The sequence below is a fragment of the Homarus americanus genome, unplaced genomic scaffold, assembly GCF_018991925.1.
Source record: "Homarus americanus isolate GMGI-L3 unplaced genomic scaffold, GMGI_Hamer_2.0 scaffold36970, whole genome shotgun sequence".
In the NCBI taxonomy this organism is placed as follows: Eukaryota; Metazoa; Arthropoda; class Malacostraca; order Decapoda; family Nephropidae; genus Homarus; species Homarus americanus.
Window position 1 is genome coordinate 3,281,244 of NW_024740094.1, and position 21,520 is coordinate 3,302,763.

Here is a 21,520-nt window from a genome sequence, read left to right on the forward strand (position 1 = left end):
TACTGTCTAGGTACACTGTTTGTGTCTACACTGTCTGGGTACACTGTTTGTATACCTGTACTGTCTAGGTACACCACTTTCTTTGTATACCTGTACTGTCTAGGTACACCTGTTTTGTATACCTGTACTGTCCTAATTACACTGTTTATGTCTATACTGTCTAAGTACCTGTTTGTATACCTGTACTGTCTAGGTACACTGTTTGTATACTGTATTTTGTTTATACTATATTACTGTGCAGGCACACACTGTCTAAGGCTGTTTCTGTCCCAAACACACTCATTTCTCCTACTTATCTGGTACCATTTTGCCTACATATCTGTTTCTTGCCTGCATATAGTACACTGTTTGTATACCTGTGCCATTTTATTTGTATACCTGCACTGTCTAAGTACACTGTTTGTATACCTGCACTGTCTAGTTACACTGTTTGTATACTACCTGTACTGTCTAGGTACACTGTTTGTGTCTATATTTTCATTTATCTATAATACTGTCTGCTAGGTACACTGTTTGTATACCTGTACTGTCTAAATTACACTGTTTGTATATACCTGTACTGTCTATAAATTACCTGTTTGTCTACACTGTCCTAAGTACCTGTTTGTATATACTGTCTAAATTACACTGTTTGTATCTCTACCTACTGTCTAGTACCTGTTTTGTATACCATTTTCATTTATATACATATACAATTTTACTGTTTATATATATATATTTTCATTTATATTAGTACACTATTTGTACTCACCACCTCTGTTTTGTATATAATTTTGCTATTTTGTCTGCTGTATGCATTTATCTGTCTAAATTACCCCTTTCATTTGTATACCTATACTGTCCCAATTTTTATACACACACACATATACACTGTTTATTTTCATTTTATATACCTGTACTGTCCAATTTTGTCTGTCTAAGTACACTGTTTGTATCTACTGTACTGTCTAGGTACCACTGTTTGTATACCTGCCTGTCTAGGTACTGTTGTATACCTGTACCATCTAGAGTACACTGTTTGTGATACACTGTTTGTATACACTGTCTGAATTACACTGTTTGTATACCTGTACTGTCTAGAGTACACTGTTTGTGTCTACTGTACTGTCCTGGGTACTGTTTGTATACCTGTACTGTCTAGAATTACCTGTTTGTATACCTGTACTGTCTAGGTACACCTGTTTTGTGTCTACCTGTACTGTCTAGGTACATTTGTATACCTGTACTGTCTGGAACACACTGTTTGTGTCTATACTGTCTAGGTACTGTTTTGTATACCTGTACTGTCTAAATTTTTCTTTATATATTAGTATATGTTTTCCTTCCTGTACTGTCTATAAACACTGTTTTACCTGCACTGTCTAAGTACCTGTTTTGTATCCTGTACTGTCTAGGTACACTGTTTGTATACCTGCACTGTCTAGGTACACTGTTTGTATACTGCACTGTCAGTTGTTACACTGTTTATGCAACATCACCATTTTTATTTCCTGTACTGTCTAAATTACTACTGTTTTGTATACCTGTACTGTCTAGAGTACACTGTTTGTATACCTACTTATCTGATACTGTTGTATGTCTGCACTGTCTAGTTACACTGTTTGTATACCTGTACTGTGCTGTTTCTGTATCCTGCTCCATCTAGGTACCCTGTTTGCTACCTGTACTGTCTAGGTACACTGTTTGTGTCTCTTATCTAGGTACACTGTTTGTATACTACCTGCACTGTCTAAATTTTACTGTTTGTATACCTACTGTCTAGGTACACTGTTTTGTGTCTACCTGTACTGTCTAGGTACACTGTTTTGTGTCTACCTGTACTGTCTAGGTACACTTGTTTTGTATACCTGTACTGTCTAGGTACACTGTTTTGTATACCTGTACTGTGTCTACATTTTGTTTGCATCACACCTTTGTCTAAATTTACTGTTTGTATACCTGTACTGTCACAGGTACCTGTTTGTATACCTGTACTGTCTAGGTACACTGTTTGTGTATACTACCTGCTGTCTAGAGTACACTGTTTGTATACCTGTACTGTCTACACTGCATTTGTATATATACTGTCATTACACTGTTTTGTATACCTACACACTGTCTAGGTACACTGTTTGTATACCTGTACTGTCTACATTACACCATTTGTGCTCTATACACTGTCTAGTACACTGTTTGTGTCTAGCCCTTGTCTGCATTTTGTTTGTATACCTGTCTAGGTACACTGTTTGTATATACCTGTGTACTGTCTAGAGTACACCATTTGTATACCTACTGTCTGTTTGTTTATACCTGTACTGTCTAGGTACACTGTTTGTATACCTGTGCTGTCTAGGTACACTGTTTGTATACCTGTACTGTCTACGTTACACTGTTTGTATACCTGTACTGTCTAGGTTACACTGTTTGTATACCTCTGTCTAGTACACTGTTTGTGTCACCTGTACTGTCTAGGTACACTGTTTGTATACCTCATACTGTCTAGGTACACTGTTTATACCTGTACTGTCTAGGTACACTGTTTATGCTCACCTGTACTGTCTAGAGTACACACTGTGTTTGCTCTGCTGTCTGGTACTGTTTTGTATATATACTGTCTAGGTACACTGTTTGTATACTCTTCTCCCATTACACATATGCCTGCTGTCTAGAGTACACTGTTTGTATACCTGTACTGTCTAGAGTACTGTTTATACTGTCATTTTCTTTTATACCTGCACTGTCTAGGTACACTGTTTATACCTGTACTGTCTAGGTACACTGTTTGTTCACCTGCACCTGTCTAGGTACACCGTATACCTGTACTGTCTAGGTACACTGTTTATGTCTTCTGTGTCTAGAGTACACTGTTTGTATGTCTGTACCGTTACATATTTGTATATATACTGTCTAGGCTGTCTCTCTGTCTAAGTACACTGTTTGTGTATACTACCTGTACTGTCATTACACTGTTTATATACCTACACTGTCTACATTTACTGTTTGTATACCTCTCACTATAGTGCACTGTTTATCTCTACCTGTACTGTCTAAGTACACTGTTTATACCTGTACTGTCTAAGTACACTGTTTGTATACCTGCACTGTCTAAGTACACTGTTTTGTATACCTGTGCTGTCTGTTTGTGTCTGCACTGTCTGAGTACACTGTTTTGTGTCCTACTGTCTAGGTACACTGTTTTGTATACCTGCATCTGGGTACATATTTTGTACCTGTACTGTGTCAAATTACACTGTTTTGTATACCTGCTGTCTAGGTACACTGTTTGTATGTACTGTCTAAATTACACTGTTTGTATACCTGTACTGTCTAGGTACACTGTTTGTGTCTACCCTTATGCATTACACTGTTTTATATACCTATACTATGCAGACACACTGTTTGTCTCACTGTCTACATTACACTGTTTGTATACCTGTACTGTCTAGAGTACACTATACCTGTACTATCTAGATACCTGTTTGTATACTGTCTAGAGTACACTTTCTGTTTGTATACCAGGACTGTCTAGGTACACTGTTTGTATACCCTGTACTGTCTAGGTACTGTTTGTATACTAACTGTCTAGGTACACTGTTTGTGTCTCACTGTCTACAAGTGCACTGTGTTTGTATACTACCTGTATCTAGAGTACACTATTTTGTGTCTACTGTCCTAGGTAACTTTCATTTGTATACCTGCACTGTCTGGGTACACTGTTTGTCCATACCTGTACTGTCTGCATTTGCTCCTGTACTGTCTAGGTACTGTTTGCTTATACCTGTACTGTCTAGGTACACCATTTGCTTCCTGTACTGTCTAGTACACTGTTTGTATACTATATACTGTCTAAATTACACTGTTTGTATACCTGTACTGTCTACCTGTTTGTGTCTCTGCACTGTCTAAATTTTCATTTGTATACCTGCTATCTACATTACACACTGTTTGTGTCTCACACTGTCTAGAGTGCCTCTACTTGTCTAGGGCACACATATTTTGCTCTGTACTGTCTAGAGTACACTGTTTGTATACTATTACTGTCTAGAGTACACTGTTTATGTCCTGTACTGTCTATTTTATTTTGCCTATGTCTAGAGTACATATTTTATACTCTACTGTCTAGAGTACACTGTTTGTCCTGTGCACTGTCTAGAATTACACTGTTTGTATACCTGCACTGTCTGGGTACACTGTTTGTATACCTGTACTGTCTAGAGTACCTCTTTGTATCTGCAACACTGTCTAGAGTACACTGTTTTACCTGTACTGTCTAGAATTTTGTATACCTACTGTCTAGAGTACACTGTTTGTATACCTGTACTGTCTAGAGTACACTGTTTGTATACCTACTGTCTAGTACAGATTTTCCTGTACTGTCCTAGAGTACACTGTTTTGTAAACCTATATTTACTGTCATTACACTGTTTGTATACCTGCATATCTGGGTACACTGTTTTGTATACCTGTACTGTCTACAGTACACTGTTTGTATACCTGCACTGTCTAGAGTGCCTGTTTTGTATACCTGCTGTCCTAAATTTACACTGTTTATATACCTACTGTCTAAATTACTGTTTATGTCTACCTGCACTGTCTAGTACACTGTTTGTGTACCTGTCTAGGTACACTGTTTATCACCTGTATACTGTCTAGGTACACTGTTTGTATACCTCACTGTCTGGGTACACTGTTTGTGTGCTTATACCTCACACTGTCTAAGTACCTGTTTATACCTGCACTGTCTAAATTACACATTTGTATACCTGCCTCTAAATTACACTGTTTGTATACCTGCACTGTCTACACTGTTTGTATACCAATACTGTCTACACTGTTTCTCACACTGTCTAGGTACACTGTTTTGTATACCTGTACTGTCTAGTACATATTTGTCTATATACTGTCTAAGTACACTGTTTGTGTCTCTTTCATCTAGTACACTATTTTGTATACCTTACTGTCTACATTACCTATTTATGTCTACTGTCTAGTACACTGTTTGTATACTGTACCATACATTTACTGTATACCTGTACTGTCTAAGTACACTGTTTGCTTATACCTGTGCTGTCTGGGTACATGTTTCTGTCTAGGTACACTGTTTGTATATATACTGTCTAGTACACTGTTTGTATACCTGTACTGTCTAGAGTACTGTTTTGTATACCTGTACTGTCTAGGTACACTGTTTGTATACCTATACTGTATCTAGGTACACTGTTTGCTCTGTCTAGAGTACCTGTTTTGTATACCTCTCTGTCTAGAGTACACTATTTGTATACCTATACTGTCTAGAGTACACTGTTTCACCTCTGTCCTAGAGTACACTGTTTGTATCTCTCTGTACTGTCTAGAGTACCTGTTTATGTCTCTCTTTCCATCTAGAGTACACTATTTTGTGTCACCTGTACTGTCTAGGTACACTGTTTGTATACCTGCTGTCTGGTACACTGTTTGTGTCTACACTGTCTAAGTACCTGTTTGTATACTGCTGTCTAGAATTTTACTGTTTGTATACCTGTACTGTCTAGGTACACTGTTTATGTCTGTACAATAGGTACCTGTTTGTCTCTCTTCTGTCTAAGGTACATATTTATGTCTCTTCTGTCTGGTACCTGTTTGTATACCTGTCCTAGAGTACACTGTTTGTATCTCCTGTGCTGTCTAGTACACTGACATACCACATGTCTACTGTCTAGGTACACTGTTTGTATACCTGCACTGTCTACATTACTGTTTGTATACCTGTACTGTCTGTTACCTGTTTGTGCTCTACACTGTCTAGGCACACACTGTTTGTATACCTGCACTGTTTGTATACATACTGTCTAGTTACATGTTTAACCTTGCCTGTACTGTCTACATTACACTGTTTGTATACCTGTGTCTAGGTACTGTTTATACTGCACTGTCTAGGTACACTATTTTGTATACCTGCACTGTCTAGTACACTGTTTTGTGTCCTGTGCTGTCTAGTGCATTTTGCCTGTACTGTCTAGGTACACTGTTTATGTCTGCATCTAGGTACACTGTTTGTGTACTACCTCTTTTTCTCCCAAGTACTGCATTTATATACCTACACTGTAAATTACTGTTTGTTTACCTGTACTGTCTAGAGTACACTGTTTTAATATACCTGCATCTACATTTACTATTTGTATCTCTATACTGTGTCTAGTATATTTATACCTGTACTGTCACATTTACTGTTTATGTCTACTGTCTACGTGCATTTTATACCTGTACTGTCTAGGTACACTGTATACCTGTACTGTCTAGTACACTGTTTGTATACCTGTACTGTCTAGAGTACACACTGTTTGTATACTACCTGTACTCTCTAGGTACTGTTTGTTTACCTGTACTGTGCAATTACACTGTTTGTATACCTGTATACATTTTACTGTTTGTGCTCTGTCTAGGTACACTGCATTTGCTGTCTGAGTACACTGTTTTGTATGTCTGCACTGTCTAGGTACCTGTTTGTATACCTGCACCATCTAGGTACACTGTTTTGTATACCTGTACTGTCTAATTACACTGTTTATGCTCTACCTGTCTAAATTACTGTTTTCTGTATCTAAGTACACTGTTTGTATACCTACATTGTCTAAATTACCTGTTTGTATACCTGTATATTTTGCATACCACCTGCATTGTCTAAGTACACTGTTTGTATATATACTGTCTAAATTACCTGTTTGTATACTATATACTGTCTAGGTACACTGTTTGTATACCTGTACTGTCTAGAAGTACACTGTTTGTGTGTCTACTCACACCATGTCTAAATTACACTATTTATACCTACTGTCTAGGTACCTGTTTATGTATACCTGTACTGTCTGGAAGACACACTGTTGTATACCTGCACTGTCTGGGTACACATTTGTATACCTGCACTGTCTAGAGTACACTGTTTGTATACCACCTGTACTGTCTAGGTACACACTGTGTTTATGTCTATACTGTCTAGTACACTGTTTGTATACCTGTCTAGAGTACACTGTTTGTATACCTGTACATACAGTACACTGTTTGTATACCTGTACTGTCTAGGTACACTGTTTGTATACACCTGTACCAAATACATTTGCCTGTTTATACCTGTATACTGTCTGTTACTATTTGTATACACCTGTCTAGGTACACTGTTTATACTTTTCTGCCTGTCTCATTACACTATTTTGTATACCTACTGTCTAGAGTACCTGTTTTATACCTGTATATCTACAAATTTTACTGTTTACAACCTGCTTACTGTCTGTTACACTGTTTATATACACACCTCTAGTACACACTGTTTTGTATACCTGTACTGTCTACACACTGTTTATACCTGTACTGTCCAGGTACACTGTTTGTGTCTACCTGCTTACTGTCTAGGTACACTGTTGTATACCTGTACAGTACTCTTTGTATACCTGTATACTACGTCTAGGTACACTGTTTGTATACCTGTGCATACATTTTGTTTGCTTATGTCTACCACCCGTCTAGGTACACTGTTTCTATATATGCTGTCTACATTTTGTATACCTGCACTGTCTAGAGTACACTGTTTTGTATACCTGTATACTGTCTAGAGTATATTTGTACTCTACACTGTCTAGTTGCTCCCCTGTACTGTCTAGTACACTGTTTACCCATCTACCTGTATCTACATTACACTGTTTATATATACTGTCATTACACTGTTGTATATATACTGTCTACACTGTTTATATATACCTGTACATACACTATTTGCTTTCTTACTGTCTAGGTACACTGTTTTGTATACCTGTACTGTCTAGGTACCTGTTTGTACCCTGTGCTGTCCCATTTTCATTTGTATACCTGTGCTGTCTAGGTACACTGTTTATCTGTACTGTCCTGTTACACTGTTTGTATACCTGTACTGTCAAGTACACTGTTTTGTATACCTGCTACTGTCTAAATTACCTGTTTGTATATATACTGTCATTTTCATTTGTATACCTGTACTGTCTGATACACTGTTTTGTATACCTGTACTGTCTAGGTACACTGTTTGTATACCTGTATATGCAATTTTACTGTTTGTATACTGCTGTCCTAAATTACACTGTTTATATACCTGTACTGTCTAGAGTACACTGTTTATGCTCACTGTTTTAGGTACACTGTATACCTGTACATCTAGTACACTGTTTGTATACCTGTATATCTCATTTTTACTGTTTGTATACTTTCATCTGTGCATTTTGTATATACTGTCTAGGTACACTGTTTGTATACCTGTGCTGTCTGTTACACTGTTTGTATATATACTGTCTCGTTTTTGTTTGTATGCCTGTACTTGTCTGGAGTGCACTGTTGTATACCTGCATTGTCTAGGTACACTGTTTGTATCACCCCTGTACTGTCTAGGTACACTGTTTGTGTCTACCTGCTGTCTAGGTACACACTGTTTGTATACCTGTACTGTCTACGTTACACTGTTTGTATACCTGTACTGTCTAGGTACACTGTTTGTATACCTGTACTGTCTAGAGTACACTGTTTATGTGTCTCTGTCTAGAGTACACTGTTTTGTATACCTATACTGTCTAAGTACTATTTGTATACCTGTACTGTCTACACTGTTTGTGTCTACCTGCATTGTCTAGGTACTGTTTGTATACCTGTACTGTCTACATTTGTATACCTGTACTGTGTCCCAGTACACACTGTTTTGTATACTGTGTCTGAGTACATATCCTGCACTGTCTGATACACTGTTTTGTGTACCTCACTGTCTAGGTACACTGTTTATACCTGTACCAATCTAGAGTACCTGTTTGTATACCTGTACTGTCTAGGTACACTGTTTTGCTCCTGTCTCATTACACTGTTTGTATACCTACATTTTCTGTTTTCTGTCTAGAGTACACTGTTTGTATACCTGTACTGTCTAGGTACACTGTTTGTATACCTGCATGTCTAAATTACACTGTTTTGTATACCTGTACTGTCTAAGTACACTGTTTGTATACCTACACTGTCTAGTTTTGTTGTATACCTGTACTGTCTAGAAGTACACTGTTTTGTATACCTGCTGTTTGTATACCTGTACTGTCTAGGTACACTGTTTGTATACCTGTACTGTCTAGGTACACTGTTTGTATACCTGTACTGTCTAGGTACTTTGTTATACCTGCACTGTCTAGCCTGTTTGTATACCTGTACTGTCTAGGTACACTGTTTGTATACCTGTACTGTCTAGGTACACTGTTTGTATACCTGTACTGTCTAGGTACACTGTTTGTATACCTGTACTGTCTAGGTACAAGTTGATCTACAGGTATATAACTGAATTGTCTGTGTATATGGTGATTCAATAAAATTTGTATGACCAATTACAGTTGTTGACTCACCTATTACTGTTGTTGACTTACCTGTTACTGTTGTTGACTCACCTGTTACTGTTGTTGACTCACCTGTTACTGTTGTTGACTCACCTGTTACTGTTGTTGACTCACCTGTTACTGTTGTTGACTCACCTGTTACTGTTGTTGACTCACCTGTTACTGTTGTTGACTCACCTGTTACTGTTGACTCACCTGTTACTGTTGTTGGCTCACCTGTTACTGTTGTTGACTCACCTGTTACTGTTGTTGACTCACCTGTTACAGTTGTTGACTCACCTGTTACTGTTGTTGACTCGCCTGTTACTGTTGTTGACTCACCTGTTACTGTTGTTGACTCACCTGTTGCTGTTGTTGGCCTCACCTGTTACTGTTGACTCACCTGTTACTGTTGTTGACTCACCTGTTACTGGTGTTGACTCTGTTACTGTTGTTGACTCACCTATTGCTGTTGTTGACCACCTGTTACTGTTGTTGACTCACCTGTTACTGTTGTTGACTCACCTGTTACTGTTGTTGACTCACCTGTTACTGTTGTTGACTCACCTGTTACTATTTGTTGACTTGACTGTTGTTGGCTCACCTGTTACTGTTGTTGACTCACCTGTTACTGTTGTTGACTCACCTGTTACTGTTGTTGACTCACCTGTTACTGTTGTTGACTCACCTGTTACTGTTGTTGACTCACCTGTTACTGTTGTTGACTCACCTGTTACTGTTGTTGACTCACCTGTTACTGTTGTTGACTCACCTGTTACTGTTGTTGACTCACCTGTTACTGTTGTTGACTCACCTGTTACTGTTGTTGACTCACCTGTTACTGTTGTTGACTCACCTGTTACTGTTGCCATGGTTATCACACAAGGGGAGAGAATAGGTCACTTCCCCATTAACACTCTCCAGTAGCCGCACATTTGGCACGTAGCTTTTAAGTAACTGCCACAGCTCGCCCTTTTTTGCTACTGAAATATAATGAGATTAATTTTACTGTCTGAGGTGGAATGTGGAAGTTATCATGGGTTATCAGTTATTATCACTATCATCATGGGTTATCAGTTACAATTATCATCATGGGTTATCATTTATCATCATCTCAGATACCTTCATGATATATTTAAATATAATCAACTATAAAACTGCAGATTTTAATTTATACTATTTTCAGTACTGAATTAACCTGTACAGAACTATACTGTCTTTACAAAATTAGTCTTACATCCAAATTTTAATATTACTTTACCCTTCATGTACTGTATGTTTCTGGTATAGGCTACACTTAGCTCTTCCTAGACACTGAGGCAAACAAGACATGTAATGTCAGCAACAAACTATATGTGCACCCTTTCAGTGGTATACAATATGACACAGTGGACTAAGACTTCTAACAAATGCTCTCGAGTTATGCAGTATGTTGGTACCCCTGGATTTTTTTTAACTTCTACTTTCTCACTTCCACTTATGATCAGCAATAAATCAAAAACCCAAACTTAAATTTTCTGCTGCTTAAAATTAAATATAATTATGACTATGGATTCCTTTGATCTAACATCTTATGTAAATTATTGAAAAACTAAAATATATTATATTTGAATAATATTTTTTCAGCTCCAAGTTGTGAAGTATTTAATTCTTCATTCTCCTAATCACTGGTTCACTGCATTATATACCAACAATGAAAGACTTAAGGCAAATTATCAATATTCAGGTGTGTTTCCACAACAATGAAGAATGGTAAGTTGTGTTCCTACCTGAAAATGTGCCGTCAATGGATGGTTTTATGTTGTTGTCCAGGTCAGCAGTTTCCTCTGATGAAGATTCCTCACTCAAAATTCTGTTGCTGAGAGTCAATGAGTAACCTAACCCATATTCAGACTTGAGGGCCAAAGGTGAACCAACACACAGAAGTCTTCCCTGAAATATAAATCAAAGTTAATTTTGTCTATTTATTAAATGTTAATACTGTATCAGAAGCTTCCATTTGGTAAAAATTATCAACTAATGCTTTGAGAGACATCACCTGTTGATAACTGGAGGTACCATACAAAATATTTAGTGTTATGCTGAGTTATACAACTCCTAGCTCTACGGATGGATGGACGGACACACGCACGCAGGCACACACACACCACCTACCTTATGACTCCAGGCTATAAGTTTCTTTCATCTTAAATCATGAATTATACACAACCTAATGTACAATAAAAAATGAACTAAAATTTATTGCCAGATTCAGTGAAATTCACTTCCAGGGCATCAAAATACATGTACAGTACTGTATGTCATAACTGACCATCTCTGAATATGCCTGGACTTGTCATGACATTAATGGGAACACATATCATTTGCCAAATAAAACCAAAACATTGCAATTTTCTGCAACAAAAATTAATAAGATGTCTTCCCAAAGTATGAATGACGACATGTGCATTTTAGCTTTGGATCATTTTTAACAAAGTATTTTTCATGGACAAGGACAGACACGTTCATGGTAGGGACACTGGGCATAATGTACGTCACATTACTTTACCTGGTGCAAGATGGCCACACGGTCAGCAAGAGTTTCTGCCTCATCAAGATGATGTGTGGTCAGGAGGATGGTACGACCCGCCCGGTTGTTGCTGATAACCTGGCATGTATAAAACTCTTGTTTAATAACTTTATGTATAAGCAGAAGATGATTCACACTTTAATTTAAATTCCATTAATAGCTGTCTGTCACACACAACTACCCTTTACTGTGCTCATCCTGCCCTCACCTTGATCACCATAATACAGTACACAGTTCACACAAAGAACCAACTGTAGCCAGTACTACTATTCTTACCTCCCATATTGCACTTCTTGCTGCTGGGTCAACACCTGCAGTGGGCTCATCAAGGATGATGAGCTTGGAGTTGCCAGTAAATGCTATAGCCATAGACAGTCTTCTGGACAATCCCTCTGACAAGTGGCACACAAGGTAGTCTCGGTGGTAGAAGAGCCCCATGTTGTGCAACACCCTGTAGCAGGAAGTGAACACCGATTTTCTTCATACACTCATCATAAAACATATTCCTTTCTTTACCAGGTTACATTATGCCATTTTCTTTCTAACTTAATTCATTCTGCACTAAACAGGGTGAGAAGTGCACTAAGCAACTTGGGGAAGAAACATTATAGAAGAATAAAAAATTTACTATTAAATCAAATGCAGTAATTATAACTTATTCAAAACTTCTCTATAAATCAATGTGCTATTTCCCTTGATCTCCACAATGCCTAAAAGGTTCTGTATATAACTTAAAGGACCCTACTGGGAAAAATCATCTGATGGCTTTGTCGGGTATCCTTACTTATACTTTAACATTTATCCTCATCGTACTTGATTGGCTCGTTAGCTGCTTGGGCAGTTGGTCACGTCTCTGTCATACACTGTTGGTAAGTATTGGGCATGTACTGGCTCCAGATTGTATTCGTAAATGCACCAGTGTTGGTCAAGTCTGGTCTTGAGTGAGCCGTAACAACACTCTCTGGCAGATTGTTCCAAGAGTTTCCAATTCTCACTCCGAAAAAGTTAGCCCTGACAATTTTCCGAACTTGTGGCTTCTTCAACCTTGAGCTGTGACCCCTAATGGGGCAGGAGTCTGCCAGCTCCATGTATGAACACTCGACTGAGTAATGCCCTCTGAGATGTTTATAAGATTCAATTAAGTCACCTCTTGCCTGTATATAGTAGTACATACAAGGTAAGCAATTGCAGGCATTCTAATCTCTATGGGTAACTGAGGTACTGTAGTGCAGGCACCAGTCTGGTGGCCCTCCTTTGGACATTTTCAGTCAAGTGACAATCTCTAGCATATCCAGACAGTAGATTCCAAATGGGGAAGCATCTCCCAAATTGCCTTACTGTTTACTATTATTGTTTACTTGCTCTGTCAAGGTACACTGAATACTGTACACATGCACAGTCTATGTAAACTGTATATTGTACCTGTGTTGTCTATACAGTATACAGTACATGCCAAACCAATTGTAAACTTGTATGATGATCTTAATTTTTACTAAATAAATATTACTACAGTATTATTTCATTATTATTATTATTATTTATTTTTATTTTTTGTTAAAGTAAGGGTTTACACAACACGTAGGACAGAGGCATGAAGTAAACTGAGGTTCTGCCAATCAATCCATCCCTGGCTGAGTCCACTGGGGGATGTAGTGTTCATTGGGAGGTGACAACTATACACTACTGCTCTTACAGGTATGTCTAATAACTGTAGAGCAGCTCCTAAAATGGCCAACCAGGTGAAGTCAGTCATTCAATCTCCAAGCCCTAAGGGTCTTGTGTCAGGCAAAAAAGATTTAGGTTCACTACTATGATGAACCTTACTTGGTTGGTTAACTTCAACCCGTGATTGCTATCAGTTATAAAGAAGGATCACATACTTTAACTCTCATTTTTCCTGTTATGGGGATTTTATGATACAACCCAACACTGAAAGTTGTAAGCCCTCAATGAGAGACTGATAAGATTCCAATCCAGCAACGTACAGGAAGGAGGACATCTTCTGGGCACCTCTCAAACATCTCCAACAACTGAGAGAAGCGTAATTACCCGTTTTACTCACATGTTAGTATCTATCTGTCCCATACTTGTTGTAGATTCCTTGAGCATAGAATAATACTCAAGAGTTTCTTGTACTGTCAAGAAAGGGAAGAGCACCGTCTGTTGAGGACACAGACCAATGAGCCTCCGAGCCTTGTTCCACGCACTGCTGATGTCGTGGCCGTACACTTGTATGCTACCAGCAGTTGGCTTCAGCTCTCTTGTTAACATTGAGCTGATGTAGGCAAAAAGAACATTAAAATTCTATGATAGGAAGAATCTTTCAGAAGCTTACAGTCATTTTTTACCACAAAGATAAGAAATCTGATAAGCACAAAATAATTTTTTACATTAATATGAAATCAATGAATTGAGCAAATATCTCCTTTAAATAAAATTCAGAAAGTCACATACTCAAAATTAAAAAAATATTGTGCTCAAATATGTAAAGAAATATGCATTTCATTTGACCTTCACAATGTCTGAGAAGTTCTGTATAAGACTCATATGCTTCTCATTGAATATTTTGATGATAACAAATGAGAAATTACAGATGTTTCCTAAATTTATATTCCTATGCTAAGTGAATATTATAGAGAGTTTCACATAACTGTCTGTACTGGCAGTATAGTACAGGTTGTACCTCTCTAGTCCGGCATTCTGTGGTCTGGAAACTCGCGTCGTTCGGCACGATTTTAGTTTGTCCAATAGGTAGATAGGCAGGGTTTTTTTTTTTTTTTTTTTATCTGAATTATTATTATTATTTACAGGAGTATTAAATTTTTGCCCCTCAGGCCCCAATGTGGGTCAGTGACCTATGCCCGGGTGGGCTAATCCCCATAAAAAAAAAAAGCCACGGGAAATTAAGGTTTGTTTACATCCGGCAGTTCGGCTGCTCTCTCTCTCTCTCTGCTTGTCTATACAGAGTACAACATTTAACCCTTCAATATATATGAGCAGTAAATAAGTGTTGCTTTCATATTCTTATGTAGAGCAATGACGATATGTTTTCACATGTGCGCACTTACCTACGCGATCTCTCTTTTTTTCTTTACCATTATTGTTAGCTACTTCTATTGTTCCATTTATTAACATTAAATAACATTACTTAAAACAACCATATTAATTTTACTACAGCTACAATCAGGGTCTTATTTTCTTCAGTTTTATATGTAGAACCAGTCAGTCACTGGTTTTGTAATCAACGAAAACAATGCTGTCTCATTTCCTTGTGTGTTTTAATATTCTACGTATTATTAATGAATTGTATTGCCCATTTTGCACACATAAACATTAATTCAATCAAAAAGACATTCAGTAATAAACAATAATGAATCTTTTGTACATAAGAGAAATGACGCTGTTTACATGATTGTGCATGTCGTCTGAACGTTGGTGGGCCGCTCAAACATGTCGAAATTCGAGTTTCCGCCGTCAAAATTTTAAATTGTTTTGTTTTTTGGTGTTCAAATAAAAAACGTTGAATTAAAAACTCGCGAAATTTGAGAAGCTACTGTACGACATTTAACCCTTCAATATGTCTTCAAAGAGACCATGAAGCAGAGAAAGTGGTGCTAGTGCTTCCAAGCATAAGCACAAGTCACTATCTATCCAGGAAAAGGGTGAATTTCCATGGTCCGGAAATTTCCATGGACCGGCACCGGTCAGGTCCCGAGGTTGCCGGACTAGAGAGGTACAACCTGTAGTACACTTACATGATGGTGGTCTTGCCAGCACCATTGTGTCCAAGCAGCACCAACACTTGTCCTTCATAAAGTTCCAAGTTGAGATTGGTGATGGCAACCTTGGATCTTCCCCGTTGTTTAAAGATCCTGCGTAACCCAACAATACTCAGCCCCTTCTTGAGACTCTGTTTCAGGCCTGGGTCCAAGTCCAGAACATGAACAGCATCTTCTGTGTGAAGAAAGTTGACCAGAGAGAAGTTAAAATTTTTATTAAAGAGGAAGACAACATAAACAGAGACATTTACTCTTGGGCTGAAAAGTACGTTTCTTTTTGGGAATAATGCAATGAAACATGGGAGTCTGCCTCAAACATATTCTTATGTGGAATATAACAAACCTGTGATTGGATCAGGTCATGTTACAAACTTAAAGCATTTTGATAAATGTATAGTACAAGGAAGTTAACAGTGATAGTTGACAATAAAAAGACAATGACAATAAGTCAAGAAGGGAGACAAGAAGAAATGAAAGTTAGTTTCACTACAAGTGGAATAGACGACATGAGATGTTTAAGATATCTGGGCTTGGATGTATCAGCCAATAGAACAATGGGTGATAAATTGATTAAACTTATAACATTAAGCCAAAGTGACTGAAAGTAAACACTACTTAGGAATTCATTATGTAATAAACAAAAACAAGTGAATTTGAACTCAAAACTCATAAAATTAAATGAAACATGCCCGACCACTTACCTCCCTCTTGTTACACCTCTGCTAACTGTGATAACTACTGTGCTGAACAATAAGAACTAACAGAACTTATAGCTAACACTTATCTTCCAGTTCATAACATTTATACCTAAGGAAATATCTGGACTAAAAAACAGTTGATGAGTGGTGTTGTCAGTTTGAGAACTGATGTATAAACAAGCTTTTGTGGCCAAAAAATGAGTTTAAAGTGTGTGTGTGTGTGTGTGTGTGTGTGTGTGTGTGTGTGTGTGTGTGTGTGTGTGTGTGTGTGTGTGTGTGTGTGTGTGTGTGTGTGTGTGTGTGTGTGTGCGTGCGTGTGTGTGTGTGTGTGTGTGTGTGTGTGTGTGTGTGTGTGTGTGCGTGTGTGTGTGTGTGTGTGTGTGTGTGTGTGTGTGTGTGTGTGTGTGTGTGTGTGTGTGTGTGTGTGTGTGTGTGTGTGTGTGTGTGTGTGTGTGTGTGTGTGCGTGCGTGTGTGTGTGTGTGTGTGTGTGTGTGTGTGTGTGTGTGCGTGTGTGCGTGTGTGTGTGTGTGTGTGTGTGTGTGTGACTATGAATCAACAAAGCTGACTCAGAGGGCCTTAATTCCTCACTGGCTTAAGTAAGTGCTTAGTAGCTTCAATAGATAGTATGAAAAAATGAAAGTGGGTTGTATAGGAATGACCATCTGTCAGGAACAGAGTGGATACAGCATACTGCTTACTAAATCTTCGGTACACAAGGGTGGAAGTGTGGCTGAGTACTGCACTTGACTGCCTCTACTTGCCCAATTTGAAAAATCAAGTACCCATTTGCAGCTGGGTGGACTGGGAGTGCCCCATGGTCAATGTGACCCCCAGAACAGGAAGTGAGTGCTGTATCTACTTGGCTGCCTCATGATATAATGGCAAAGAGATGAGCTATAGTGGACTGGTTCTCTCTCAGGCTATTTTCAACAACTCATAGGCCATAAAAGCATTATTTGGCCTCATCCACTTTATGTATCCTTTCACTGAGTGTATCAGCTCTATGCTAGATGGTACATTACTTTATCCTCTTCACCAATAGTCGGCTCTCTAGCCATCTGGTTGGTCAGTCATTTCTCTGCCATTCACTGTTGGCAAGTATTGGGCATATAATACAGGCTCTTTGATGTACCTGAGCAAGTGTTGGTTTTGGTCAAGTCTGGTCTTAAATGAGTACACATTCAGTGCCATCATTAGTGATATTGTTATCACAAATCTCTTGTTGATGCCTCCTAAGTCAGGAAAGAGTTTTACATGCCTTTAACAGTGTCACGTTCCATAATGTATTAATAAATATACTAGCTTAGGTATACATCAGAACTAATTGTGAAAACGGTTTAGCTTTTCTTCTCACAGCAGTAAGTACTCTGTGGATTTAATGAATAACAAATGATTGTACTTTAGAGAGGACATAAGTCAAAGGTAAAATTTTTTAATAACAACAAACTTTGGATTTCTTACTCTTTGTGTTGGAGTCGTCACCTTTGAGTGGGGCGATTTTGTTGGCAGGAAGATCGGGTAGCTGGCAGCATGCTGGTGAGTGAACACACATGTTAACCGAGCATTATGTTAGTATATAATACATGCTACTGATTCAACACCTGAGGAATATGATTCATAACAATATTAGTCATGCTGACATATAATCTGCATAGACTAAGGCTTATGGTTAATGGTAAAGTTCACACTAAACTTGGTAAAGCTTCAACCAAAATTACGGTTTATATTATCCAAACAATGAAGTGGATTTTGATTACACAGAATTCTTCATTAAATGTCTATGCAGTATTCATGTTTGGTAATTACAAGTACTGAATTACTACAGCGGTGTTACACATTCAAAAAGCTCGGCCATTATATCTATGATAAACTCACATAAAAATATTTCTACAACTTATTTCTGGACAAAAAGAGTTAAAAGGGGATGGGAGGGGAAGAAAGGCTGTAAGATATGTTAATCAGTCACAAAATGCACACTGTACTGTATTCTACTCGGCTCAGAAGCACAATATCTGCACATCATGCCTTAGTCTCTATAATACCCTGAAAAATGCTGAAGGTAAATTCGTTGGAACGTTTGAGCGATGCCTGTTCAGAAAATGGTGCTGGCTGAGGGGTCGGGTCAGACTTTCCTGAACTTGGTAAATGTTGGGAAACTTCTGAGGAAAAATAAAATTATCTAATGTCAGTCAACATCTGATCTATTAACTGGAAAAAAAAATGGATAAGAAACCAAGAATAATGTTCGCATGGTCAAATTATCTGTCTAAACCTCCACATTTATTCCTTACATCTACTTTGTCAGCTAGTGTCTCAGTGTCAGCAGGTGCCCCAGTGTCAGCAGGTGCCTGTGACAGCAGGTGTCTCAGTGTCAGCAAGTGCCCCAGTGTCAGCAGCTGTGGCCATCATTCATTGCACACCCTCATGTGGCCATCACACATCATACACCCCCCACATGGTTATCATACACCCCCACATGGCCATTTTATGAAAAACCTGCAGGCTGACTCATTCACTTTTTTTACCAAAACCAATTATTGATCTTGAGGGAAAACAAAACAAAAACAATGAACAGTACAATACTTTTCACAAAGGTAAATTTTGCCTGAAGGAGTTCCTGGTCTCTCCATACATCGCTGCCCTCACAGCCTCTCCATATCTCCTTCCTTACTTTCCTCTTCTCTCAAACTGTTCGCTCATAAAAATTTTCCCAGCAATTCAAGTATCAACATTCACTCCCTCCAACATGACTGTAGTAATAATAAATTTCCCATATCTTATGGTAAGTCTTGACACATGCATGTACGCACACACACACCCACACTACTACTACTACTACTACTACTGTATTTTGCTGTCACTCAGAATCGAGTATGACGATCATCAAGCTATGTTACAATAATATGAGTTATTGGGAATGTCACCTTCGTTGGTGAGCTGGGGTGACTAAAGAGGCAGATAGGGGACCGGCAGTGTCGTCCACAGGTGTTGCATGTGTGGAGGGTTATATCTAGTGCAGGAGGGGCAGCGGCAGCCTGTTTCCAGCGTTGGCACTTGTCTGCCACGGTATGCAGTTGGGCTTACTCGAAAGTACTGACACTTTTTTGTGCGGTGCTCCTCCAAGCGTTACGGAGTGGAGTGATCGTCTCCCAGGTGAGGGGGTTGATTTGGCACCTTTTCAAGTTTGTCTTAAGACTATCCTTATATGTTTTCAGTTGCCCACCAGCGTTACCTTTACCATTCGTTAGGTGACTGTAAAGTAGCTGCTTTGGCAGTCTACTGTCGTCCATGCAGGTAACATGGCCAGTCCAACGTAGTTGTTCATGGATAATGGTAGCCTCGATGCTCCTACAGTTGGTGTCAGCGAGAATACTGGCATTTGTTCTCTTGTCTTCCCAGCGAACTTGGAGGATGTAACGTAGACTACATGGGTGAAAGTTTTCAAGTGGCTTGAGGTGCCTCCTGTATGTGACCCATGTCTCACTGCCATATAGCAGGGTGGGGAGGACCACTGCTCGATATACATGCAACTTTGTAGATAATTTCAGCTCCTTATAGTTGAAGACATGGGTACGGAGTCTGCCAAAGGCTCGAGATGCACATCTGATCTGATGTTGAATCTCTTCATCGATGTCCGCAGTGGTGGACAGGTGGGAGCCGAGATGCAGAAAGTGGGTAACATTAGCGAGGGTAGTACCGTTAAGCTGGATGGATGGTGGAGCTATGGCTGAACCAGGGGCGGGCTGAAAGAGAATCTGAGTCTTATGAACATTCACCTCAAAGGCCGATGTGTGCATATGCATCTGTGTAGGTGTTCAGGATCTCCTGCAGATCGCATTCATTGTGAGCGACGAGGGTGAGGTCGTCTGCATACTGAAGTTCAGTGATGGAAGCCGCTGACAACTTTGTTCCTGCCTAGAGTCATCTTATGTTGAAAAGGCCCTTCATCCAGTACTGGATGTCCACACTGCTGGCTAAATTGGCACTGGCATGAGTAAGGAAGGTTGCCAAGAAAATGGAAAAGAGAGTTGGTGCCAGTACACATCCTTCGTGGGTAGCCAAAATGGCTGAGGGTCCGTCAGAGGGCTTCCCTGTTGACCGAGTCGAAGGCCTTGGTAAGGTCAATGAAGGTCATGTACAGGCCACCACGCTGTTCTCTGCACGTTTCCTGTATCTGGCGGGCAGCAAAGATCATGTCAGTGGTGCCACGTGATGGTCTAAAGCCACATTGAGATTCTGGGAGGAATTTTTCTGTCTCAGGAAGAAGTCTATTTAGGAGGATTGGGGCAATAATCTTGCCAGCTACAGACAGCAGCGATATCCTGCTGTTGTTGCCACAGTCTGACCGGTCTCTCTTGTTCTTATAAATATTGATGATGGAGGCGTCTTTAAGAGCTTGGGGGATTTCCTCCTTTTCCCATACACAGTATTCTCCAGGAGAGAGTGAAGACGGCTGATAAGCAGAGGTCCTCCTGCTTTATACACCTTGGCTGGGGTTCCACCAGGCCCTGAGGCTTTGTTATTTTTCACCTGTTTGATGACAGTAGCTACCTCATCCAGGGATGGAAGATAGCTGAGATGGGTCAGCTCTGGATGCTAAGGGACCAGCTGGGTAGCCAGGACATTCACATCAGTGTTTCAGTTGAGTAGCGAATGGTAGTGCTTTTTCCAGAGCTGAAGGATGCCTTCTTCGTCTTTAATTAGAGAGTTACCGTCGGATGAGTTAAGGGTGGCTTTGCCAAGAGTGATTGGCCCATAAAATGTTTTAGTGGAATTTAAAAATTCGTGCACCTTGTGTTGATCTGTAAGCTTTTGTGTTTCACACGCTTTATTTTTCAACCATTCGTTCCTTAGATTGCAAAGTTTGCTCTCGGCCGGCGCTTTCTTCTTGAGGAGGTATCAGCTTTGATCCCAGACTGAGGGGTGTTCTGCCAGTCAGTTAAAGCAGCACGTTTATCACCGATGAGTGCGTTGATTTCCGGGTCATTTTCATCAAACCAGTCCTGGTGTATTCTTTCGACCTGGCCAAGGATCTCTCTGCAGGTTTATGTCATGACAGTGTCAAGAATACACTATTTGGCACTGGGATTTGAGTTGTTTGTTGTCGTGTTGTTTATCAACTGATGTTTGAGCTGCTCTCTGAAAGC

At 39.2% G+C, this 21,520-nt stretch overlaps 1 protein-coding gene across 3 annotated transcripts in view; it reads right to left on the bottom strand.

The window, feature by feature from the left end:
• Positions 1 to 10,160: 10,160 nt before the first annotated feature.
• LOC121875159 (phospholipid-transporting ATPase ABCA1-like) overlaps positions 10,161 to 21,520 on the bottom strand; it is a 157,731-nt gene continuing 146,371 nt past the window's right edge. The window contains exons 24-30 of one of the 3 annotated variants that reach the window (XM_042379595.1): positions 18,416 to 18,532; positions 15,651 to 15,849; positions 13,958 to 14,170; positions 12,172 to 12,346; positions 11,875 to 11,973; positions 11,096 to 11,258; positions 10,161 to 10,306 (exon numbers count right to left, since the gene is read on the bottom strand). In XM_042379595.1, coding sequence (XP_042235529.1) covers positions 10,179 to 10,306; positions 11,096 to 11,258; positions 11,875 to 11,973; positions 12,172 to 12,346; positions 13,958 to 14,170; positions 15,651 to 15,849; positions 18,416 to 18,532 — 1,094 coding nt within the window. In that variant the 3' untranslated portion in view covers positions 10,161 to 10,178. Of the gene's footprint in view, positions 10,310 to 11,095; positions 11,259 to 11,874; positions 11,974 to 12,171; positions 12,347 to 13,957; positions 14,171 to 15,650; positions 15,850 to 17,834; positions 17,907 to 18,415; positions 18,533 to 21,520 lie in introns of all 3 variants that reach the window. The other 2 variants (XM_042379593.1, XM_042379596.1) reach the window with 2 other exon arrangements.